Genomic DNA, 27,305 nt, shown 5'->3' with positions numbered 1-27,305 from the left:
CACAAAGGCAACCATGATTGAGAGTTTGTGAGTAAGAGAAGAGGGCGACAAGTTATAGGCTACCTCAGCTCTCGAAATGTCTGAGTGTTAGGCCATACATAGTAAGACTTTCTAAAAAGGAAAACTGCTGTATTGGTGAACTGGTGCATAATATGTATGCTTTTTTTTTTTTTTTAATTTAAATGCATGGTTGTGTCTATCTCTTGAATCACACTAGAAATCAGCACTGCTGGAACTCTCTGAGGTTCAGCCCTGTAAGGTCATATTTCCTAAACTGACCTGTAAACTTTAATCATCATGCAAAGATGCTTAACATATTCTTTAGCATACAGATTTAACATTCTGCAAAAATCTCTGAAACAAGATTTTTTTTGTGTGCGTGAACATGGAAATCCAAGATGGTTTGACCTAGTTTTTTTTTCACGTGTGGTTAATGACATTATACTTCTTTTAGTAACTTTTTGAAAGATCAAGCAGCATCTGCCTACATTTTTATCAGCTGACGGATTCATTTCGCTTGTGATAAACATGGTTTATGTTGGGAAAAAATTGTGTGAATCTTTCAGAACGAGCATGTCCTCTTTGGAATCAGAAAAATACAGATAGGCTATACATAATTAAAATCATTCTAATCTATTCTGTTCCCTTATTATTTTATTTATATTCAAACCGCCTAATATTTGCTGGAATAATGAAAAATATGAAATTCAAAGCAAAGCAACATGTAATTGTCTGTGTGGTCTGATAATTAAGCAGGAATTCCTGCTCAACTGGACTTGTTTGAAAGTGAACATATTTTAACTGGGATTGTGCATGCTTTAAAGAGTCAGTGTAATCAGCTGACAAGGTCACAATCATTAAAGAATTATCCAGATAAGAGTCAAAAGGCAAAACAATTGTGCATTGAAAACATACTTTAATTTATGACCCAGGCAATGCTTACGCCTCTTGTTTATTCTTTGCATTAAAAAAAACAACTTCAGCGTGGACTGTCGAAGCTGTGCCTTGGACGTGACACCCTCCTGAGTTTTGTGAGTTCTGAACGGTGTTGTTTCAAACACATTAACCTCCTGCTGCACACTGCTCTATGGCACTCAATCTCAATCTGGAGTCACGAACTGACCTTTAAATACCTGTGCGTTTCTCATCAGGATCAGGCATGTGCTCCGAGGCAACATTTCATACCTTTATTATGAATAGCTGCCCCTCCTACTTATAGTCCACTGAGCTGTGTATCTTGACACCCTTGTGTCCATTTATTAATAGGCTTATATAGCTCTGTTTTCCCTTACAACACCTTATATAACTCAGTAAAACTTAGGGCGACCGACTAGAAGCTTACATAAGATATTTCGGAACCCACCGAGGAAAACAATACCTTTGATGTGATATTGAAACCAACAGAAATCATTGTAATAAACAAACAGAACGTTGGGAAATAAAATTTTTTTAATATGACAATTATGTTATTACAAAACGTTAGAAACGCATATTTTACCGTTAAAAACAGAACATGGTAGTTGTTATTAGACTTTGTGCAGTAGAGCCAGCTACAGTTACGAAAGAAGCATGCCCTTAAAATTGCGTTATTATTTTACGCGGTGTGCACGACGCATTTGCGCGCCCCAGATCCGACAATCTGACAGATGGATGTATTGTAAGGTCTTTTTTCTGCAGTTCCTGGGAGCGTCTGAACGGGGCGGCCGTGATCCGGTCGGTGGCGGCAGCGGGTCTGGTGTACCGCACGAGCTGCCGTAGAGTCAGTGTGTGTGTCACTCCCTCATCGGCGGCTCGCTGCTGGAAACATGGCGTCAGTGCACACACGGGCGAGCCTCAACTCTGCAAACGGGTAGAGAAAGAAAGTGTGCACCGGGACTCGCATCGCACACCAGTCTTTGCAAAGTCGGCCTCTCTTTTCCTGGACATGTTCTGTTTCGTGCACGGGTGAACGGAGACCAATCCCGTCGATTCGGCCCCGGTTATGGAGCCTCCGGATGAGATCAGGTAAGGGAAGCGCATCAGAACCAGCGCGAGCGTGTTTGAGTCTGTGTTTGTGTATGTATGCACGAATGTGTGCGTGATCACGCAAGTACACAGCCGGGATTCAGGACACACTGCCAAATAGTGCGCCTATTGAGACCGTATTGGGCGCGACTAGAGCGCACGCGCGCTGCAGCTTCAACCCACTTGTGAAAGGAAATCCGAGTCATTTCCGCGAATCGTTCGCTTCAGCGGAAAGATTCAGCAGTCTGTTATGACAGACCTCCACTGTATATTTCGTGCTTAAAAGCAACCGCTGTTTATTATGTGTTTATATCGTTTTATTAATAAACGTATGTATGTTCGATGTGAAGCATGTGCGATTTAGCTTATTTAAAAACAAAACTTAGTGATACAAGTTGCATGCACTTTTATGTGCGCTGATAAAACGTAATTCACCCCAGAATTAACATGTATTTTGCATTTATTCACCCTTTGGTTATTTAAAACTTGTATGTAATTATTTAAAACTAATAAAAAAAATATTTTTAAGAATGTTTGGTAACCGACCTAATAGTGTCCATTGAATGAGAACTAGTGCTTTCAAACGATTAATTGCATCCAAAATAAACTGTTTTTAAATACACAAAAAAAGATATTAAGTATATTTATAATATTATATGAATTCAAATTTACATATAAATATTTTGAAAATGTAATATTTTAAAATATGTGTGTACCTAATAAATGTACACAGAACATGCATTACGCAAATAAAAACTTTTATTTTGGAATCAATTAATAATTTGACAGCAATAATGCGAACTGTTGATACTAGCAATGATCAAAGTATCATGTTTTTTGTTCCATAGAATAAAGAAATTCATACATGTCTGAAACAACTTGAAGGAGAATAAATATTTTGAGAGAAAATTTGCTTTTTTTTTTGGGTGGACTACCCCTTTAATGAGTTGACTTGCACCGCTCGGATCGATTCAGTCCAGTTCAGATTGCTTTGTATGCAGTTCAATTCTTCGAAAAGAACCGACTCAATAAAATGATTCATTCGCGAATCGGGCATCGCTGCAACTCGCTTCCTGCCACAAAGTGGTCCCGCTTTGCAGCGCAACACTAAGCAGAATTTTACATTAAAGTTGCAAACTTTTGTACAAGGGTTGAAAACGGCTACCCCAAAGCAAGCGTATGCACGATCACATCCGTTTCTGTGAGGAAAACACAGCGTTGATGGAAACAAGCCGACTCGTGGAAAAGGTAAAGAGATTTTGCGTCTATGTGCAAGATCATTGTACTCAGCTAGCGCGCGTTATGTGCGGCGTCCCTCTCTTTTACTTTCTTCAGTGTGCCCTTTAAAGTTTCAGCAGTGTGTACTATTTCAGTGTTTTATTGCATGAACAGGTCACCGGTTATATCCGGTCTCGATCTCAGGGTGCGATTATACATTTTGAGGTCGTCGGTTCAGTGTTCGAGTTTGTTTGCATCATTCCTCGAGTGCAAAGTGAGTTGCACAGAACTCTAAAAAAAAACCAACAACAACAAGCACTACGATTGAAGTTGGACGTTGATCCGATAGCCGGTATGAAGCAACAGTCGTGATTGAATATAAAATATCCAGCCGGTCCATCACGAGCCCTATGAGTCAGATTGACACACACTCCCTCAGAGAGTTGGGGAAATGTTTGATTTGCTATTCCCAGAAATCACCCGGCTGCGCTCTACTGAGCAGGGATTCTTGGATTTGACGCTCAACATCTAATTTCCCAGTGTTGTAATCGGGGAATCTAGTTTGTGTTTTATTTTTTAAAATTCAGTGGCGTTTGAAGTTTTTTCGAGACTTATGTGATGCCTACAGCTTGTTCTGACATATCAGTTCCCCCATATGTCTTGCTGGCCTGTGGCCGCATGCCTTTTTTGTTTGTTTGCTGTCATAAATGTTCTCTTGCAAGAGTCTCTCTCTCTCTTTAAGGTCAGAAAATGTTGTTTGCCCACTGCCATGTGCACAAGGTTTCAGGTGATAAAGCCCAGTGGAATGTTCAGTTGCGGTGTTTTCATAGTTTTGTCTCTTATGACCCCACGCGACGTCACCAAAAGTGTTTGCCCTGAATGCCTGGCGACAGCTTCTCAAGAATGCCTTGTTTTGTCTCTTTTCCTGCTCTCCCCACCCTTCCTAGCAATTCTTCTTGATAAACTGCTTTCATTGGTGAGTGTTAATGATAGAGATAACTGGTTTAGTATGCGAGGCCGGAGATTGGTTGTGCGCTTTACTTTCTTTTTTTTTTTCGTGCAGTTCATGCGAACTGAGCCGCTAAGAGGTTAACAGTAAAATCTGAGTGCATTTGCTTTTATAGGTTGGAAAATTGCTTAGTGTATCAAGAATGTATTCCTTGGCCTTGTGTGGTAACTTAAGGTCAGGCTGATGCCTTGAAACGCTTTGGAATCTTTAGTGCGTATGTTATTCAGTAACATTATTGGTTGTTCTGCTGCTGTCAAGGAAGCAGTTCTTTAGTATGGTTGTTTAACTTGCAGAACTGATGTTTTGACGTTTTACGTCATTGTGCAGCATGCTGTAAATCCCATCCCTGTTCATTTATGACCACAAGCATGCCTCAATTCCAGGATGTGGTGCACTAAAAGAATGTTGACCTCACGTCCTGGAGGCACCCGTGGCTGGATCTCATTAATTTATTTCTTTGCACAGTCCATGGTGCAAAGCTACAGATTGCTTTCAGTAGCACATCTTATGTGACTTCTGTAGAATCATTTTGCACTTAAAGGAGTGGTTCACCCAAAAATGAAAATTACCCCATATTTTACTCACCCTGAAGTCATCCTAGGTGTATATGACTTTCTTCTTTCAGGTGAACGGAGTCAGAGTTTTTAAAAATGTATCCTTGCCCTTCCGAGCAATGTGGGTGGAAAGTAGCTTTGTAAATCGTATATATTCGCACATACTGCAGGATAAAACTAACATATACACCTCTGCCAAGTTCACGCTTCTTGGCTGACTTCTGACTTGACGTATGATAGCGTAAGTTGTGATAAATTGAGTCATAGGTCAGCAAAGAAGACGGAACTTGGTGTTCTCTTGGAAAATAACGTGGGTCAGTTATTCACTTTATAATTTTAAAAATAAAGTTATTTATTGCGGATATATCGAAATGTTTCAGAGCTTCAAAATAATGGCCACCATTCACCGCATTACCAAGCTTGGAAGAAAACTAAAAGCGAAGTCTTTTATCAGCGGCATTATAGATATTCAAAATATGAATAAGTTAATGTTTATTTGTAATGTCAAAAATTCAGTATTCCAAAATAGCAAACAAGAAATAGCTTGTGAAACTAATATAGTAACAATATATTAGTTTATTATTTATATAATATTAACAATAAAAAATAATGCGTAATTTTCACAAACATACACAATTTTCATTCAAATTTGCTAAATAATGTAGCAGTAGACAGCAGTATTTACCTTTATTTAGGAAGATGTTCAAAAGCATGCAAAATGGAATGCAGTGATGCAAGCAAAAAACTAATAGCAAAGAGGTAATAAACATATTAATTTCCTTTTCTCAATTAATTTGTCGTATGTGACAAGGAGTTTGCACCTACTAGTAAAATAAACCCTTTTTTCATTGCCAAAATGATTTAGATATAGTATCGGATGTTCCAAGCAGCCCTAGTAGTTCACGCAGCTCGCACAGCAGTTTTATGCGTATGTTTCTGATAATTCTTTCCTCTATGCTCTATATTTTGGTTTGAAGTGTAGTTTTATGGTTTGCATGTTGGCCAAGCACCTGCATTTCTCTGCCCAGCGGAGCTTCAAGCCACTGTGTCCTCTTTTCAACTTGTCTTCAGGAAGGAAATACTGAGATGTAACGCATATCTTCCTAAAGCGATCACTTGTCTAGCTAAACTCCCAAAACAGTCTTTAGTTTATCATGTAAAACCTTCCATTATGCTTTCAATTGTCCGGAGAGGGTGTGCACCAGGTGTGGAGGTTAAAATAGCAGCTTATGTCGAGTCCTCAATGCAGAGGTATCGGCTAGACAATGTTGGTGGATTTTCATTGGTCCCACGTGCCACTCTCAGTCCATTCTGCTCCGCATGCTCTTGTCTTAATGTCACCCACCCACACACACACACACACACACACACACACACACACACACACACACAAGTCTGCCTTGGTGGCCTCAAATGGTCATTATGCGGACACAGGAAATGATATTGTACAAATCTGTGGCATAGTGATGGGAAATAGAGCAAAGGAAGTGGCTTGTTTTAAAATTAGAGGAAGTCTGCTTTAGCATTCCTGGAACTCACTTTTCATAATGTGACTTTTTGCTATTATCCAGTTCATTCATCCATGGCCAACGTCAGTCACTCCATGCATAAGTTATATAGGCTACAATTATAGCAATGAATCATAGATCCAATTTGTGCCCATAGAGATCTTATTTAAGAGGCCAGCCTTTATTTTAACAAGTAACATTACTTTAATCTAGTTTGAATCATGCAATTATAGGCAATGTTTTTTTTCTTGCAGAATGCAGATGTATTCTTAGCGTGGAAGTACGTGCACATTGTGACACGGAGGATGCAAATCAATAAGACTGAAACCTCAAAGTGCTGCAGTTGTGCAGCTTTCACAATAACGAAAATGTGCAGGAATGAAAGAGCCGTTCTGTGTCTTGATAGGTTTAGTAATGGAGTTTAGTAATGACCCATTGCATCCCTATTGACGGTGCAGTAGGACATAATTCTGACAGGCACATTACAGACACTTCTGCAGTGCAGAAGAAGAAGAAGAAGAATCAACACCAATCAGAGCTGCGAATAAGGTTTATTTTTTATTTTTTTACAAAGTCCCAGCGCAAACATTCAGCATCAGTTGATCCAGTGTTTTCTTCACATTCAGGCTGCTCGAACAAATCACTTGCAGTTTTATTTTGGCACTGCTTGTGATACAGAAATGGCACGCTTCAATTTAAAGTTTCTGTGCACGCTCAGAAACGCGCATGCAAAAATCCAAACCAGAATCATGACGCTTCCTTACACGGATTATACCTTCGCGTCTGTGAGGAAATACTGAATATCAATTGCATGACGACATGAGCTCAGAGAAAAACACTCAAGGGAACATCACAGTCCAGCGGAGTTGTTTACTAACAACATCTCTGGATTTTATTTCCAGTGCTTGTGGGGAAAGGTCATATGGGTGTAAATGTGGTGCTTGTGCTGCAATTAACAATTGATTCTGCTCAATTAAAAAAATCTAATTGCTGTTATGATGCATTGTGTGTATTTTATTCGGCAAGGGCACGTTAAAGGCACAATATTGTAAGATTTTTGTAATAACATATCCAAAAACCACTTGCACAGTGTTGCATATTTTATGCAGTTGTTTACTTAGTTGTTATATCTTTTAATGTGCCGATATATACATTTAATAAGTGCTGCAGGCATGGCTTGTGGTACGCAACTTGGTATGTGGTCAGATTTTCCTTCTGCTTTGTCTCTAGCTGATCACATGCCTAAATGCGTCTTCCATTCATGCTTAGTCTGCAATAGCATAACCAAATGCGTGGAGATATTCAAATACATATGATAACAGGCAAATAAGGCAGCCGTCATAATGTTCTGAGGTTTTAAATGATTATACAGACCTTATATGTTGCTACAACTTCTTCCACTGATGATATAAATACATTAATTTAGACTAGGGCTGCGCAATTAATCAAATTCGATTTTCACATGCATTTTGTCAGTAAAGCCGGTTTTCAGGTGAATCACCCCTGATTATGAACATGATATTTCCTAGTAAATGCTTGCCCATCTGAAAACTGGATGATTTACTACTAATCACAGAACTGGCTGTACTGATGAGATGTGCATGATAATTAAATTCGATGAATTGCACAACCCTAATTTAGACCACTTAACCTAGTGATTGGTTTTGAACGTAAAGAGACTTTCTACCAGCATAGCACAAAAAGAATACATACAGGGTCTTTGATTAAACTTAGGTGTTTTTTTTTTTATTTAGTACCTACTTTCTGAATATAAATGTTTCTTTATAAATTGCCGTTTTGATTTTGTTTTGAAAATGTTTAACATTGCAAATTGAGCTCCCAAGCATGCATATGATCATGTTCATTTAGTGGGAAACTTTATGGGGCCTAGGACCATTTGTTAAAGTAAAATACAAATAATATGCAAATACATGATATAATATAAAGGATCGTAGTGGGCCCCGTTAGGTCCTAATTATTTTTTATTTTTATTTTTTTGCTAAAAGCGTTCAAGGCATAAATAATTTCAGCAATATCGTCCATTCCCATCGCTTGCTGCAACCAGCCATGAGACGCTGAGACTCTTTGGTCCACGTGCCACTCTCACACAATGAAGTGTTGCAGGCTACAACAATGACTCCAGTGGCGGATGGGGGTCAGAGTTCACTGGCCTCTCTTGACTGCAGCGAGGCAGATGTGGTCAGCTCTGTTTATGGCCCTCGTCAAAGGCTGTAACATTCCTCTGCTGTATAGTTTGTTCCTGATAACCTTGGACGAGCTATTCAGTAGACCTGAGCTCCATATGCAGCCGTAAATCAACAGCTTGTGTTGCTTTTGTGCGTTATGGGGTTGCACTCCGCGGTGCTCCTGCGGGTTGGATGCCTTTCAGTGGGGTGATAGAACAGAGGCAGAATTCTCTAGATCTTTCTGCTCTAGTGCTCAAGCAGCGTTCAATGAAGATACGTCATGACAACCAAACAAACAGCCGGAGCCTGGGTGATTTCACCATTTCCTGTGTCATTCCTAAAGGGTTTGGTCACAGTTAGACTCTGCCCAGGGCTGCACCTTTAAACGCAAACACTATGTCACTCTCACAGCAAGATTTTGAGAGTCGGACTAGGCTGTTTGAGCCAAAAATTTGCACAGAAACACCCAGCATTCAACAGTTTGCTTTCTGTACAGGTGTTCTTTACATGCATATTTGCTTACAGAGAATAGTAGACATTATGGAAACTTATGGAGTTTTTGCCCACTGTTTTCATTGTTGAAAAGACACATTCATTTGCATGTAGCGTGTGTAAATGTAGGCTTGCACGATTTGAAAAAAATAGTTGAAATTGTGACATGTCTGCAGATTTTGGGACTGTCAAAGTCTGCAGCTTAATTAAATAATTAAAAGCGCTACATATTTGAAGAATGGCTTTATTTTCAGAAAATGCCGCTGCTCATTTGCATCTTTGCATGCACTGTGAGTTTTGGTCACTTATAATGTGCATTTGGGAACACGTCATGCCAACAGTCCTCCCAAACTTGTAATAATAAGCAACCGCTGTCAACAAAAGAAAAGCTTTAAATATAAGTTAAGTAAATGAGGACATTAGAGATGATAACAATAAAAATTGAAGATGATAAATATTAGTATTGTATTTATTAGTTTGACTTTCAATATATATTTTTTTTTAAATCAGAAAAGTCAGAATTTGACTTTTTTTTTTTTTTTTTTTTTTTTCCAAAATTGTGCAAGCATAGTAAATTGTTCTAAAGTGATGTGAGTTAGCTAAATGTAAATTATGGGTCTTGGGGTGGTATCCATATGTTAAGTGGCGGCAGTGGGGTGCAGGGTGTCAGGCGGGCTGTGTCTGAATGTTCTGGCACGAGGACCACAATACCCTGCAGCAGGTGTCTGGGGGGACTTTTGGGCTGACTGGAGACTCCCTGGGGATTGTGGGTGAATTTATGTATGTGTGAGGGGCAGATGGATGACTCCTGGCTTTGCTCTGAGTGGTCTTTGTGAGTGGAATCACAGATTAACTCAACCAAAGTCTGACCCTACTGTGAAAGTGATCCCTTCCTCCATTGCCTGACAATGGCCTGTATCAATATCATCTTCCTCACACACACACACACACACAGAGAGAGACATGCACGTGTCCAAATACACCTACATACACAGTTTGTCTCAGCATGATGGCGAGTTTTGCACCAGTTAGTAAATCAGTCCTTTTTTCTCTTCATTTTCTATGGGTCGAATTTCCTCTCTCCAATTTGTAATCCTAAAAACTAATATAGTTTTAATATAAACTAATATAAACAAAAATAAATACCCTTATAATGTGCTTCTTGACATTGCATGGATTTATTTGCTATTTTGAAACAAAAATGTGGTTTAGCTTTTAGTTTTACTCAAAGCTGGACTTCATGTTCTGCTCCATACTCATATTTTGAATTGTTGTGATTTCTGTCCAGGCTCAAGGACTCGTCCGAAGATGTGCCCCAGCAGAACACTGAGGTGGATGAGTCTTGGGACGAGCCCAGTCAGGAAGAGGAGGCTCTCTACAGCACCTCCCCTCCCCGCACTTCTCGGCAGATAAAACGCATGTCCAACAAACACCAGAAAAGCAGCCAGGGGTCAAAGGGCAAGGGTGAGAGCACTTAACTTTGCAAATTTCTGAAACATATGGTGTTAGGGCCCCAGTGATGTCAGTGGTGCACAGCCATCATTCTAAAGTGACATTCAGGAGCTTAAGATCATGCTGACTAAAAACAAAAAAACAGTCATTCTAGCCCTGTGCACTGACATTTAATTAATAAGGGGAAAAATAATTAAAATAATTTTTAATTGAAGAATAATAACTACGGCAGCAACAGCTGAGCAAAGTTGGTCATGACTGATTAAAAAAAAAAAGTCAACCATATTCAGTTCAGCAGTTGTGCATAAAATTGAATTGCATAAAAATGAAGACTAAATATATATAGAGAGAAATTAGACTTTTTGTAACCACGTTGCAATAAGTGGGTTGTCTCTGTTTTTGTAACCTCATTCCAATAAATGGGTTGTCTCTGTCACTAACTTTCATCAACAGAGAAGCTGTGTTCCTCCAGCCCATTGTCTCAACGAGAACGCGAGGGAGCCAGATCAGCCGAACCTCCTGAAGAGCACAGCTACAAGCAAGAAAAGAAGCAGCGCTTCAACCAGCGCTCCAACGAGCGGGACAGCAAGAAGAAGTTTGAGGGCTCCTTCATGCTGGATCCGGTGTCCAAGACCAGTGCCATCGGCTCCAGAAACATGGATCCCCGCAAGCCCTACCTGAGCCTAGGCATGATGCCCGTTCGCACTCACCGGCAGACCTCACGCTCAGACTGTCCGGCAGACCGCCTTAAATTCTTTGAGACTCTGCGGCTGCTGCTTAAGCTTACCTCCATGTCATCTAAGAAAAAAGAGAAAGAGCAGCGAGGCCTGGAGAACACCTTTATGGGCCAGAACAATGAGGTCATCTGGTTGGAGTTGCAGGCCTGGCATGCCCGCCGTAATGTTGCCGAGCAGGACTTGTACCTGTACACTGCCCGCCAAGCCATACCTGACATCATCAACGAGGTTCTGCACTTCAAAGTTGATTATAGCAGCTTATCTGGACTTGAGAGCAACGTCTCATTCGAGGAGAGCAACTTCTGTCCTGGAGAAACCAATTGTAGGAACGATCCGCTAAGCTTTAGCACCTGCTCCACGTCATGGGGAGAAATCGACGCCGCTGCTCCGTTTTCCTCAGTGCTGGATTGCCGGGAGCACCTGCAAAGGCAGCGAGTAGCTTTCGATCAGGTCAAGAGGGTCATGTCGCTGTTAGAATCAGTGGAGGCTCTGTATCCGTCACTTCAAACCTTGCAGAAAGACTATGAAAAGTACGCGGCTTGGGACTTCCAGGGCAGGGTGCAGGCGCTCTGCTTGTGGCTCAATATCACTCAGGACCTGAACCAGAAGCTGCGCGTCATGGGCACCGTGCTGGGCCTCAGGGACCTTTCCCGCATCGGCTGGCCCATCTTTGAGATCCCCTCGCCTCGCTGCTCCCGTGGCAATGAGGACGATGAGGTGGACGAGGATGAGACAGAGTCCACCGCTACCTTCACTGCCGACAACGACGGTGAGGAAAGGACTTTGAGTGAGGCGACCAGTGACGGGGAGCAGTCGCCTTGCTCCACGCCAAAGTTTTCACGCCTCCTCTCAGAGGAGGAGTTCCTCCCGCAGGACAACGAGACCTGCTACTGTCCCACCGCCATATACAGGCCGTTTGTGGATAAGGCACTTAAACAGATGGGATTGCGTAAACTGATCCTCAGACTGCACAAGCTGATGGACCGCTCGCTGCAGAGGTCTAGAACTGCTCTGTCAAGTCACATGCCCACTCAAGAGGTGAGAGAGCTACTGAGTGTTGGCTGAATGGTAGTTTGGTTTTGAACGTGTGGAATATCGGAAGAAATGGGAAAACAAAATTCCTTTTGGCTTTACGGCACTTTGGAAAGAATGAGAAGCTGAGAAGGATTAGTTCACCCCAAAATGAGAATACTTTTATCATTACCTCACCTTCATTTTGTTCCAGAACTCTAGACTTTTCTGCTTCTTTTGAGTACAAAGGGAACTATACTGGTTGCTCTTTCATGCAGTTGCTATAAATGACAACTAGACCTTCAAGCTCCAAAAATGTCAAAGTCGTTATACAAATCATTGTGTTTATGTCCAGTGAGCTGTTTACCACTGGAAATGGGTCACTGAGTCAGTAAAGTAAATGAGTTAGATTGGTGAATGAATCATTCCACCACTTTTGTGAGAACGTATAGGCAGATTTGTAAAAAAAAAAAAAAAAAAAAAAATAATAATACTTTTTGTAACTGTTTCACACATATATTAGGCTAATTTATATCACTGCTAGCAGAGGTAGATGTCAGTATTTTAAATCTGTTTTTGAATTTTTGTTTTGGGTCACCATTGACTTTGGTTGTAGGAAAAAAATACTATGGAAGTCAATGGTGACCCAAAGCGTTTCTTCGGTACAGTGAAATATTTCATTAATTTTAGTTTTATTTAGCTAAAATAAAAGCAGTGGTTGTTGATAGGATGAAAGAAAATATGATTTGTTTTGAAGCCTGAAGGTCCCATTCTTTTAGTTTATATAATATATATATATATATATATATATATATATATATATATATATATATATATATATATATATATATATATATATATATATATATATATATATATATTTTAAGTACAGACAGCAAGGAAATGCATTAGAAACTTATGTGTTCTGCCAAACGAAAGTCGTATAAGTCTGGAACAACATGAGGGTGAAAGAACTTCTTTTAGAGATGGGTGTCAGTGTATTGTTTTTTTTATTGTACTATTAGTATTTGTGCAATATCTTGTAATCAATGTTTTCTGTTTATTACCACAACCATATGCTGAATTTCACTGTCCATGTTCTCATTGCTCTGTTCCTGTTAGTTGTCAGCGGTCCCGGGTTATTCTTTGCAGCACTGTGACTACCTTCCAGAGCTATCTCGTCACGTGTCTGGTCAGGTGGAGGAGGAGGAGGAGTCGGGACGAGTATCGTGCAAGGAGCTAGTGGACATGGACCTACCCTCATTCCGGCCGGCCTTCTTGGTGCTTTGCCGTGTGCTGCTAAATGTTATTCACGAGTGCCTCAAACTGCGCCTTGAGCAAAGGCCTGCAGGGGAACCGTCCTTGCTCAGCATCAAGCAGGTCATTGCTTGCATATACCCACATGTTGTGAAAACATAGCCATTCAAACATTTGGGGGTTAAATTAATCAAAAATAATCAAAAGACATGGTGTTACAAGAGATTTCAAGTAAATTGCATTTCTTTAAAATGATATTATATCCTATAAGAATCATGCAAAAATATTAAGCACCACAACTCTTTTCAACATTGATAAGATATGTTGGAATAATTTCTGAAGGACCATGTGACATTGAAGACTGGAGTAGTGCTGCTAAAAATCCTTGCCATCACTGTAATAATATAACTTTTTATTTTTATTTTTATTTAAATTTCAATTATATTTAACAATGTTTTGTTATTCTCTATAGTTCTTATGCTTATATATTATTATATAAGTTATATTTATTTTATTTTTCTTTATTCTTTATTATTCCTATGTTATGTTTTATGTATTATTGTGTCTGACTCTCTTCAAGACTCATAAAGTACATTCAGCATGACTAAATTAAACCCCATAAAATGATTTCTGTAGACATCAAAATGGCCGACTTGTGTTTTTGTGTGTTGTAGTTGGTGCGTGAGTGTAAAGAGGTTCTTAAAGGAGGGCTCCTGATGAAACAGTACTATCAGTTCATGCTGCGAGTGTCGTCACTGACCCCAGGGTTTGCAGACTAACACCAACATCGATGAGTTTGAGGAGGATCTGCACAAAATGCTAGAGGTGGGTTAAGGACTGACTGCTTTTATAATTTTATTTACAGGCTTTCTTGTTTAATTACCTTTACATTCATGACCAAGTGACAGTGAATCATAGAGGAAGTCAATCTCGCTATGCTAAATTCCAATAAACACCCGAATTTGACCCAGATTCTGCATAATGGTAGGAGTCTGACGTGTATTTTGTCATAAATACGCATGACTGCCTGTAATCATCACAAATGAGGACATTAGAGATAACAATACAATTGTTTAATTGTGACTCAATAGGAGTGGTTCTCTGTTTTGATCGCCACTAATACCTGTGCTTTTGCCTTTTTACATTATAAAGAAAAAACTAATAACAAATGATAAAATAAAGATGTATGCTTCTGCAGTTTTCTAAAATAATCCAGCAAACACCTGCAATCATGAACAGCAGTGGTTTCAATAGCTGCATTTAGAAGAATGCTTTCTGTGTCTGTGCATTCAGGTGTACTTTGACTACATGCGCAGCTGGATCCAGATGTTACAGCAGCTGCCTCAAGCCTCCCACAGTCTGAAGAACCTGCTGGAGGAGGAGTGGAATTTCACCAAAGTCATCACTCCATATATCCGGGGTGGAGAAGCCCAGTCTGGGAAACTATTTTGGTTAGTGTTTTTCATTGTGCTTTAGCAGTGTCATTTGTACCATAGAAAATCATTTGTTTTTTTTTGTTTTTTTATAAAATTATTGCACTGATCCTTGGGTTGGAATTACATATTAAATGCACAAAAAGCATCACTACTACTTTGTATTTTCCAGTGATATTGCTGGCATGCTGCTAAAATCAACTGGAGACTTTCTGGATGCGGGCCTTCAGAAGAGTGGTAATGAGTTCTGGGAGTGTGCGGATGACAGCACTGCCTCGGATGAAATCAGGTGTGTCTGTGACAACAGTTAATGAGTAATAAACATGGTGCTAGACTTATCATAGCCTGTGGAACACATGTTAGTGCTATATCGTCATATCTGTGAAATCATTCTAGATAAATATTTTCTCATCTGAAATCTGTAAAACTATTTGGATTGTGAATAGAATAAAAATAGAATAGTATAGACTATCTATCTGAAAATATTAGTTTTATATTAGTCAAAGAATTTTGAAAAAGTCACAAATACCACAATTTAAGCAAAACGACCAATTTCAACATTGATATTACTTAGAAATTAAAATTAGAATATTAGAATGATTTTTAAAGGATCATGTGACAGTGAAACCTAGAGTGATGGCTGCTGAGAGTTCACATTTAACTAGAGAATATTTTAAAATATATTTAAAAATATATATATTTATTTTACGTTGTAATAATATTTCACAATATTACTATTCTACTGTAATATTTTGGAGACATCATAAAAAAGTATTGTCCACTTAATGACAGATTTTTAAGCATTTAACATTTACCCCTGTTTTCTCTGTCCCTGCAGACGTTCGGTGATTGAGACGAGTCGCTCGCTCAAAGAGCTCTTCCATGAAGCCAGGGAGAGAGCTTCTAAAGCATTAGGCTTTGCCAAAATGCTGCGCAAGGTGTGTTCACTTGGCACTATGTTTGGCCTGTGGTCTCTCACTGTGATGTACAAATGTAACATTCTCCTTTACTTGCACTCAGGATCTTGAGATTGCTGCAGAGTTCAGGTTAACCAGTGGAGTTCCATCTCTCCTCCAAGCCCTGAAGGCCAAGAATTATGTTAAAGTATTAAGACATTCCTCTATATTAATGATAGTCCGCGATAGACAGATGTTCTACGTGTGCTTAATTTTGTCATTGTGTGTCCCTTTTCTCAGGTCCAAATCCCTGCACTGGAGGAGCTCCAGGTGTTTGTTCCTTGTGATCTGATGGAACAACGGCTAGTCATCTTACAGCTGTTGAATGCAGCAGCTGGAAAGGACTGCTCGAAAAAAGAACCAGACGAGATCCCAGAAATTGAGGCCTATCTGCTCATTAGCAAACATGGAGTCGGAGACTCGACCACCGATGGCGCTTGGAACGAGTGGGATGGCACTATGCTCAAACTAGTACCTCAGATGGAGACTGTGGACACATTACGGGCCATGAAGGTATGAAGCTAGGCGTGTGATCTTCAGTTTAACCATAGAGTTGCACAGAAACACATATATATAATTATATATATATGTATGTGTGTGTATATGTGTGTGTATGTATATATATACGTATATATGTATATACACACACACACACACACACACATATATATATGACATAACTGAAAATTATATATATATATATATGATTGCTAGGTGGACAATCTGTTGCTAGTTGTGATGCAGTCAGCCCACCTGGTGACACAACGTAAAGCCTTCCAGCAGTCGATGGAAGAACTTCTCACCCTCAGCCGAGAGCAGACATCCAGCCAACCGCTTATCGTCTCTGCCTTGGAACAGCTCAAGGTGATGCAAACTAACCACCACTAACCATTTCTTTTAGCCGATGTTTGAGTTTTTAAGACCCACTTTCAAATCACATCATGCAGAGGTTTCAGTCTGTGTCACTTATCGCTGAAGTATATGCTTCTTTCTTCACACAATACAAATAAACATGGAAATCCCAGGTTTAAGGAGTGCAGACACTTTCGGTTTTGCTCCATAGACATGAGTTACATTGTGTGGTGATAAGAAAACATATATACAGGGCATCAGCAAACCGGATGTTTGCAAAGCAATTTTGGTTTGAGCTGCTCTTTTAAAAAGATTTTCTGTCCTTTCAGAATGAGGCTCTCCAGCTGTGCATCAAGATCAACACCGCTTATCGACCGTGTGGATTACATGTTCACATCAGAGTTTGAGGCTGAGGTGGAGGAGACGGAGAAGGCCACACTGCAGCAGTATTACAGAGAGGCCATGATCCAGGGCTACAATTTTGCTTTTGAGGTCCGAACCTGATGGGATTCTGTGTATATGAATGCTGCATAACACCTTAAAGTCACCACGAATCAAAATTTCACCACAGTTAGCAAAAAGCAATCCACCTGATTCAATCAATGTCCGATGGACAAATCGAGTTCTGCCATACATTTCACCGTATGTGTCACAATATGGAAGAAAAGAACATCACTTCTGGTTAATGTCAACTTAATGTCAGAACATGTGTTACTGTTGCCATTCCAGTTTTTTTGGCTGTTAACCAGAACTAGCGATGAGATGGTATCGTTTAGAGGTTGAACGTCAATGTGGGTTCCTGCACCCTTTATTCTAAAAACAAGTCTATTATTAGTTGGCTAATAAGCCTAAATTTTCTTCAGTGCTGTTTTTAATCAATGTTTATGTTAATTAGCACAAGAGTAGGGGGAAAATACAAACACTAAAAATATCTCCAATAGGCGCAGAACTAAAACAGATCACCTGTTCAAAAAACAAAAAAACCCCAGCAGTTTCAGTCAGATCTTTGTCAGGCAACATACAGATGTTCCTTGCTGACGTTCAAACTGACAACACACAGCTAAAAGAAGTTCAAGGGGGAAAAAAGCACATTATGGATAAAATGTGAAGTATGAAGAAAGCAAACACATAAGGATTTTTTTCTGAGTCTAATCAATTCAGCATATGTTTTTGCTTTACCACAGTATCATAAAGAGGTTGTGCGGCTGATGTCTGGAGAGTTCAGGCGGCGGATAGGGGAGCGTTACATCGCTTTTGCCCGCAAGTGGATGAACTTTGTCCTCACAAAGTGTGAAAGTGGAAGAGGCACTCGTCCAAGGTGAGTATGCTCTGTTCCAAAAACAAAGAGGGTGTTGTGTAATTCCTACATAGGCAGCTATCTTTCAGGGCATCTTAACTTTAAAACATCTTAATATAGAACAGTCTTCTTATAAGCATAGAAAACAGCACATATACAAGATTTAAGTTTATATATATATTTTTATTTTTTTCTATTATTATTATCTTCACCTTAGACGGAATGTGTATTAGACTTGTTTCAGTGCATTAAAGGATAGCATTTTCTTTATAGGAGGCAAAAAAAGTTTTTCTAAGGCCACTGCATTTTTGTGCTGCCTACATTTTGGAGCGGGAGTGCGTCTGTGCTGCCTTAACATGCTGTCTCTGTAGGAAGCTCACTAGGTTTTGGAGCAGAGCCAGTGTTTCATCCCACAGACATGCTAATGTTCAAAGAAAACGTTTCCAGCTTTCTCAAACGATATTGCCACCTTGTTCTTTTAACAAGCTTTTAAATGTTATATTATAGGTTACGTTTTTATTTTATCTCTAGGTGGGCGACGCAAGGCTTTGATTTTCTTCAAGCGATTGAGGCTGCATTTATATCAGCCTTGCCAGAAGATGACTTTCTGGTGAGATATCAATGCACTTTTGTTTTAATATCTGTTTTCGCAATTGCAATTGATTAATAGTTGTTAATCTTGTGTCTTGTAGAGTCTGCAAGCTCTGATGAATGAATGTATAGGGCATGTTATTGGTAAACCGCACAGTCCAGTCAGCAGTATGTATTTTAGTAAGTGCTCTCCTCTTCTGTGGTGTTTAAGGACACTGTTTATGCTCTTAGCTGTTGGTAAGAGTTTAGCAGTAAACTGATTATGGCATCTGATGCAAAATCTTCCATCAGGCACGCGAAACAGCCCTCGACCTGTCAAAGTCCCCCGTTGCCACAGCGATCCTCCAAACCCATTACTCTTTATCCCTTCATCTCATTCTGAGGCCTTCAGGTAGGTCATGCCCTGGGTCTTCAGCAGTAACACATCTTAAAGGCTTTATAATGCTTGTGCATATGTGCCTCCTATGCATGCCCTTGTGTTCTGTTTAAACTGGAGGAGGGTTTAATTAAATGTGTCACGCTGCGTTTAATGCTGTAGTTTATATTAGAGCTTTAACCACTATCTGTGCTGTAACATCTGTAACATAGAGCTTGATTCGGGGGTGTGTTGTGTTTTGTGTTCGTATGCTGACTTTAGAACATGTGTAAAGCTGTGCCTTATTTAATAATAAACGCTGGCACACATTCGCACATCATCCAAAGCAGAATGCTGAGGCCGTCAGTCTGTTTTTCCACCACAGCTCTCGGAGTCTCCGTCTGATCTGCGTCCCCAGTTGTGTCCCCAGGTCCCCGTCCCGCCCCTCCATTACCCCCAGGGGAACAGGGCCATGCCATCAAATCCTCCGGCGGCATCCCCAATGACACCAGGTAGTCAGGACCACCCGTTCTCAAACCCAGATGGAGCTCTGCAAGCATTGCATCCTTGTTAGAACAGCATTTCTCGTGGGTTTTGGGGTGCACAGTTAATTGGCAAAAATCTGAAATGTAATAAATGTTTCATGCCAACAACAGGATTATGGGTACCAGGAAAAACTTGTAACAGGCTTCTATTTCTTTAAAATGTTCAGTTTTCTCACCCAAGTCCACGAGAAAAGCATGCATTTTCTGAGTAATGCTGTTTTTACACAGCGTATTGTGAAATTAAAGAGGTCATATCACCAGGAATCAAATTTCCTTGAACTACAGAGAGGCGCTGCGAAAACAGAACCTTTATAACAACAACTCGGTACAAAAATATATATTTTTGAAACTGCAAAAATGACTCTACAACAGTTTTTGGATTTCATATGTCAGTAAGACAAGATATTAAAATGGTTAGTTCTGTTATGTTATAAGTGTCAGCAATGCTTTGCAAATTTGGGAAAGTTCGCTAAACCTTGTCCAGTATGTAGCGCGATTGTTATAGTTAGCTAAACCCATAAAAACATTTGTTAATTAAAATACAGTAAGCATTAGTCGAAATAAATCGCTATATGGGCATTAAAAATACTAAAAATGACAATTATTATTTTTAGATTTTACAAAAACAGAAAATAATACAAATAAAAAACAATTTATAAAAACTACAGTAGTCCTTAAGAAATCCCTGAATGTAGCATGCACTGCTCTGCATACACTTCTTAAAAGATCCCAATATTTAAGGGGACATCGGATGCCCATTTTTTAGCAAGTTGGTATGATTCTTTAGGGTCTTCAGGGTCCCGAAGGCTTCAATATTCTACTAGAGGGCAGTGCATCAGTGGTCATGGGCGGGGTCTGAGCATTATGACTGAGTTTAATTCAGAATCATTTTGTTATTATAATATTGTAAAGGTGTGGCATTATTGCAGGATGAGACAGCACAAATGATATTAGACGCAACAAAGCTTCAGCTCACGTGTAAGTGTAGAAAAATGCGCTTATGCTGTATTTCATTTCACGTGGAATTGGGGCATGAAAGGCTCAGCAGCAAAAGGCAGTACGACCTGTTAATCAAAAGGGAGAAAATAGCTATTAACGACTGAATTATTACACAAAAACATTTTTTAAAATAACAAGAAAAAAGCTTAAAATAATAATGGAAAAAAGAGAGTATGATATGACTTCTTTAAGTGCAACACATTTTAAGCACAGTACATGAAAGCGATGTAGTGCTGCTCCTCAAAGTCCTTGCCAGCTAGTTTGGATATACAGTCAGCCCACAATAACTGTCTTGATTCCACATTGCCGTGGACTTCAATTTTCTATAAGCCCTTAAGCAGATGATTTGCTTGAATGATAAATGTTTGAGCTATGCGACATTTACTGCGTCCAGCGCTTCCGTATTAATAGCCCCTGTTGAGGCATGCATTAGCACGCATAGTTGGCTTAAACACCCAGTTCCGCTGACATCAGGGACGTCACTGAAACAAAAATACACGTTGATCCAAGTGCATAAAGATCTCAAAGTGCGTTTAAGGAGCAACTCGCCTTTACGTGCGATTGCTCATTAGTTAATGAAATGTGAAAATATCTTATCCTGATCAGTACTCTGATATATTTCGTGTAACTCCCCGAAACCCATAGTGCCGCTCTCCACACGTTCTGCTTATGACCGCAATAAAAGAATGAGGCTGCATGTTGCAGTGATTTTACCACGGTTTGGCACATCAACAAGTGGAAAGGCTAAAACTCTAAACCATGGTAAAATCACTGTAATGCACGACGAGTGCCTTGTTGCTTGCCCGTAATAATCCGAATAAACAATTCATAGCAATATTACTATCTTTGAAGAGTCGTTGACAGATGACTTGTTCATTAACTGTTGTTGTGTATGGTTTGAAAGGGCTTAATGCTGATTCTTAACACTGCTGCGCGCTTTGAATAGAGCTGGCTTTTCCATTGCTGTGTGATGCATGTCATTATCTAACATGTGTTATTTTACCTATTGCATGCAGTGCGTCTCAACCTGTTACTGTCTGAATGAAGGTGGTGATTGTGTGTAAAATTTGACTCCCTCCTGCCACACAGGGGTTCTAGTGTACACGAGAACGACCGTCTCTCATCTGTGGCGGCGGAGCTGCAGTTTAAGTCCCTCAGTCGCCACTCCAGCCCGACAGAAGACAGAGAAGGTATCCATGCGTTATTTGCAAGTGTCTTTATTTTTATTTTTATTAAACGCATTCTGTAAGTTTTTTTTCTCCCGTATTTCCAGAGCCCTCGTATCCCAAAACAGACCCCAGCAGTACCGCCCGTCGCAGCTGGGAGCTCCATAACTTCATCAGCCAGTCAAAAGGTAAAATAAAGAAATTAAAATATGTAAAAGTTATTTAAAGTTAAGAGGCTAGATAAAAATACATCTCTGCAAAATAGCTTAAAATATGTATCTATATTTTCACACACGTCCTGTATGCAGTATTATAAAATGAATATTTACCTACAGTACACACATTGCTGTTAATACTTCTATGTGGCAAGAACTGATTTTAAGTGGCAGTAAAGAATTTTATATTTGCGCACATATTAAACAGCATTACAGTTTTCAGCATTGACAATAATTAGAAAGGTTTCTTAAGGATCAAATCAGCATGTTAGAATGATTTCTAAAATATTTGACGATTAAGACTAGAGTAATAATGCTAAACATTCAGCATTATTTGCCATCACAGGAATACATAATGTTTTATACGTTTGTATTGTAAAATATTTTGTCAGACAAGTAATTGCACGTATTTGCATCAAACATAGTTTTTGTTTATATTTATTATGTGTATATAAATACAAACACATGTATATATTTAAGGAAAAAATTTTTTTATATATCTAAAATAAAATAATGTAAACATATAAATGAATATGTATAATTTATAATTCAAAAATATTTTCAAATTATAAATTCTATGTGTGTGTGTGTATATATATACCTAATAAATAAACACTTGAACACACGAACACATTATGTAACCAAAAACTTTATTTTGAATTCAATTAATCATTTGACAGCATTAATACATTATTTAACATTATTACTGTTTTTGCTGTGTTTTGATCAAATAAATCCTGCCTTGGCAATAAAAAGAAAAAAAAATTCAAACCAACTACAAACATTCAAACTTTTAAAATTTTTTTCATACATTTTAACTAAAACATTTTAATATATAGAAATACGCCACATTGAGACTTCAGTAACTGGAACCAATTTTTAAATCAGTTTTGAATTGATTCACTAAAAGATTTTTTTTTTTTTTTTTTTTTTTTTGTAACTCCTCCTTGCTTTAACAGCTTTTTTAAAATGTATTATTTATTATTCGAATGTATCACGTAAGATTGGCAAATATAATGTATTTAGCCACCCTTTTTCTCCTTTTTATTTTTGTACATTTTAAACTTTGCCTGCAGACACGCAGCACGTCAGAGCCCTATGGAGGCAGTCTGGCGCTCGCACGCATCTTCGATGACAAGCACTATGCCCTCATGAGGCAGCGAAACATCATCGGACAGGTGTGCAACACCCCCAAGTCCTACGATAACGTCATGCATGTGGGCCTGCGCAAGGTCACATTCAAGTGGCAGAGAGGCAACAAAATAGGTCAGTGGAGATTGCTGTGTGCAGATTGCATAGTAGAGGCCTTTATTGTTACGCTTACCTAACACTTTTTCTTTGCCGACAGGCGAAGGGCAGTATGGAAAGGTTTACACATGCATCAATGTGGACACTGGAGAACTGATGGCCATGAAGGAGGTATGTGCTCGAGCATGTCTATTAATTTGTATGTAAATTAAATGCGACGCACTGTAAGTACTTTAATAACTGTAACCGACTTCGCTTCCAGATTCGCTTTCAGCCCAATGACCACAAAACCATAAAGGAAACGGCGGACGAGCTAAAGATCTTTGAAGGAATCAAACATCCCAACCTTGTCCGCTACTTTGGTGTCGAGTTGCACAGGGTAAAAAGCTTTGCGTCTTTGTGTTATATGTCTCTTCTGTGCTTTTATTCCTCATTGTTCCACCTTCGCTGTTGCAGGAAGAGATGTATATCTTTATGGAGTACTGTGATGAAGGGACCCTGGAGGAAGTGTCTAGACTGGGTCTGCAGGAGCATGTGATCCGTCTCTACAGCAAGCAGATCACCACGGCAATCAACGTGCTCCACGAACACGGCATTGTTCACCGTGACATTAAAGGTGCTCGTTTATCGCTTCATTTGCTTCAATTCCATTTTCTCAATTATTCAAATGATAGATGCCTTTCTGAGATGCAGATGCACAAAATGACATTTTCGCAATTAGCTAGTTAGTGGAACGTCAGTGCAATAATTAATAATTATTTTATTGCAACGCCGTTTGTTATTGTTTACTTTCCAGGAGCCAATATCTTCCTCACGTCGTCGGGCTTGATAAAGCTTGGCGACTTCGCTGCTCGGTGAAGCTGAAGAACAATGCTCAGACGATGCCTGGAGAGGTGAACAGCACACTGGGAACAGCAGGTGAGAGACTTGAAGTTGTAGTTCTCAGGTTTAGACGCCAGAGGGCATGTCAGACCTTTTTTTATATAAGTATGGTGATGTGTCCTAAAGCCATACCTGACATACCACATCTTTACTGTACTGTTTACATGTGTTTTTGTTGTTGTAAAACTCTGTGAAGCGTGCTGGAGGTCTGAAGTATTTTCTTATCACCAGCGCTGTCAAAAATTAAGCACAAAGGAGTATCTTATGCTTTTATTATGGGACTGTTGTATCTCATGATAATGGGTCTCTTGGCAAACTGAAACATTTCCTGGAAGACATCACACTGTCAGAGTTTCATTATAGTTTCATTTTAGTGTTATTTATGTGCTTTAATAATATGTTTTGTCGTAGTTGTTAAAATGTTTCAGTTTTCAAGTTTTTGCTTTTATTATTTTATCTAACTTTATTAGTAAGTTTTAGTTACTACTTAATGCTGATTTACTTATTTTCTTTTAGTTGCCATTTTCATTTTTGTTGAATTTCTCCATATAATATTATTAATCGTTTATACTTTATACTTTTTCTATAAATTTCAATAAACTAAGGTTTAACAATAACAACACAACAATTACCTCATCACATTATCAATACATATTAATGTTTAACAAATGGTAGCATTTTCAAAATATAAAAGAAACTTAAGTGTTAAAATATATAAAATGCTTTAAGCTAAAATTAAATATTAATATTAGACAGAAAAATAATGTTGCATTGACATCAAATAATAGATTAAGTACTATGATTAACATACTATAACTGAAATAAAAGATAAAAAAAAAGAAAATAAAAAAGTGCATGAATTGAAACTAAAATTAAAACAGTAAATATACAAATAAAAGCTAAGTAAAAACTTAAAAGAACACTATCTGGCATCTGTAGCATTATGATAATTACTACAAAACGCATTGTTTTCTCTCTGTTTTTTTAGCATACATGGCTCCTGAGGTCATCACAAGAGCAAAGGGTGAAGGTCACGGCCGTGCTGCTGATATCTGGAGCCTTGGTTGTGTTCTCATAGAAATGGTCACTGGAAAGGTAAAAACCTGGAATTTCTGCATATTTTATGCCCGAGTTTGGTTCTGGATTTATCCATGTGCCAGCATTTCCTAAACTGGTTTGAAGAGGGCTATCTGTTGTGGAAACATGTCCATCCTGCGTTCATTCAACCCCAAATCAAAAGGAATTTTCTGGGCTTGTCTAAGCGCATGCCTAAACAACCAAACTGGTACTGCTAGATAGGGCTTCTTCAAATGAAATTAATCACTGACAACAAAACAAGATTCAGTATGGGTATTCAAAAGTTTATTGTTTTGTAGTAGCATCATTTAGAGACTTTTTTTTAGTGTGTATAAAAACAAATACAAACATCAAGTTGCTTTAAGTAACCCATGTTCTGTTTGTTTATTCAGAGACCTTGGCACGAATATGAGCATAACTTCCAGATCATGTATAAAGTGGGAATGGGCCACAAACCACCCATTCCTGAAAAGCTGAGCACAGAGGGGAAGGACTTCCTGGCCCACTGCCTGGAGAGTGAACCGAAGCGGCGCTGGACCGCTAGTGCCCTGTTGGACCACCCCTTTGTCAAGGTATAAACTCCCTCTCACCCATACAGCTATTTATATCCTTCAGATGATTCATAGGTTACACATACGCAAAAGATGAGGCGCTGGTTTTCCGGTGCCAGATTTGTACAGAATGCCAAATTTCCAATCTGTTACCCAAATTAGTTCCAACCAGCACTTCTAGTGCATCCACCATGTTACACTTTGAGAAAACATGAAAGCAGACGCTGACGCAACTAAATTCTCACTTTGAGCACTAAACGCAAACAACCAATGATTTATTTTAGTGATGCACCAAAAATCTGGCAACTAAATATGGACGATAACTGTGTGATCTTCATCTTCACATTTTTAATGGACGTTAATCAGTTATCTTTTATTCCATGCTGTTTTCAGTTGATACATGAACAAAACTATTTGTACTAACCCCAACATCCAATAATCACAATAAGCTCTGCGTTACTTTACTATTATGCAAAGTCTTAGCTTTAAAATTTGGTCAATTTAACAAAATTCGATTAATGAATGTCATTTTGATTGTCTTTAACAACGATTTGTAGTAGTTTTATCGTTTTTATTTGCATGATTATCAAAGAAATATGCTCTTATTGTTTTTTTTAATTCACTTTGGGGGCTAGTTGAAATTTTGTTTTGAGGGGGAAAAAAATGGTGTAACAAACATTTTGGTGCATACTAATTACAGAGGGGTGAGGTAGACCACAACATGCTGTCACCTGATTGGATGAGGCTGATGGAAATAGCACTAACATGTCTTTTCAACTGCAGGTCTGCACGGATGAAGAGTGACGGGGAAAGACGTGTATTCTCTTAAATGTTTACATAAATGCTAGCACTACTTCACACAGCATGAGGGAGGAAGAAGGAAAAACAGACACGCTCTGCTCGATACTAGCCCCTCGCGACATTAAAAGCTGGGCAAGTCTTACATGTACAGTAACATGGGATGAAATGTGCGAGTGCGTTATGTACATACTGTAAGAATAGGGTTAGGGTTTTTCTTTGTACAAAGCATATTGTAAAATTGAAGTTTAATAGCCACTTTGTTGGTGATTGAGTCACAGGGAATACATGTTAGGAGACTTTAATTCAAGGGACGCTCTCACACAAAGCATCAGAGAATGGGAGATGGAGGGAGTTTGGCATTGACTGACTGTATGTATAATTTCAATGAGTATTCACTGAAGAAAACATACAAACCTGGGGCTGAAAGTCACAGTAGACAAGATTTTAATTTTCTTTTGTTAAAATTGTATTTTTGTTTGCCTTGCTGCAGAGCCCACTGTTAACAAGTCATATTTAAGCCTATAAGTAGTTGTGCTGCGTCGGCTCAGCCTTGTGCTAGCCAACGGCGTGCCTTTACCATCTGGGTGTACAAGAGCATAATCAACCAATGAGAGGGAAGAGGCCAGTCTGACTCCGCCTTTCTGCTGCTGCTGCACTCGGACGGGTGGACAAATATGCTCTTACAAAAGCATCAACTGCTGGTTCTCTGCTCCTCCAACAGTGTTTGCAATATTTAAAAAAAAAAAAAGAATATTAATAAACAGACCGTTTTTAAAATGGCCTACTTGTCTTTTTATAAAAAAAAAAAAAAAAAAAAAGCCTTGACATGTAAATCAAAACAGAAAAGTGTTTTTAAATTATTCAAACGACTCTTTATGTGGCAACTTCCTCGAGTTTCATTCATGAAAG

At 39.0% G+C, this 27,305-nt stretch overlaps 1 protein-coding gene across 1 annotated transcript; it reads left to right on the top strand.

Moving 5' to 3' along the window:
• Positions 1–1,437: 1,437 nt before the first annotated feature.
• map3k4 (mitogen-activated protein kinase kinase kinase 4) lies at positions 1,438–26,726 on the top strand. The gene is given in 29 exon segments (XM_043255095.1): positions 1,438–2,004; positions 10,260–10,435; positions 10,877–12,198; positions 13,294–13,551; positions 14,103–14,198; positions 14,200–14,253; positions 14,722–14,879; positions 15,034–15,150; positions 15,700–15,799; positions 15,882–15,965; positions 16,058–16,330; positions 16,532–16,681; positions 16,999–17,037; positions 17,039–17,161; positions 17,854–17,987; positions 18,498–18,576; positions 18,659–18,737; positions 18,849–18,948; positions 21,546–21,646; positions 21,730–21,849; positions 22,942–23,103; positions 23,186–23,256; positions 23,348–23,464; positions 23,542–23,701; positions 23,882–23,929; positions 23,932–24,003; positions 24,956–25,062; positions 25,437–25,616; positions 26,379–26,726. Coding segments are annotated over 29 exon segments (4,524 nt in total). The 5' UTR covers positions 1,438–1,981; the 3' UTR covers positions 26,400–26,726.
• Positions 26,727–27,305: the final 579 nt, after the last annotated feature.

The sequence above is a fragment of the Puntigrus tetrazona genome, chromosome 13, assembly GCF_018831695.1.
Source record: "Puntigrus tetrazona isolate hp1 chromosome 13, ASM1883169v1, whole genome shotgun sequence".
Classification (NCBI taxonomy): Eukaryota; Metazoa; Chordata; class Actinopteri; order Cypriniformes; family Cyprinidae; genus Puntigrus; species Puntigrus tetrazona.
Note: the sequence above shows the minus strand (reverse complement) of the source record. Positions and strands in the feature narration are given on the sequence as shown.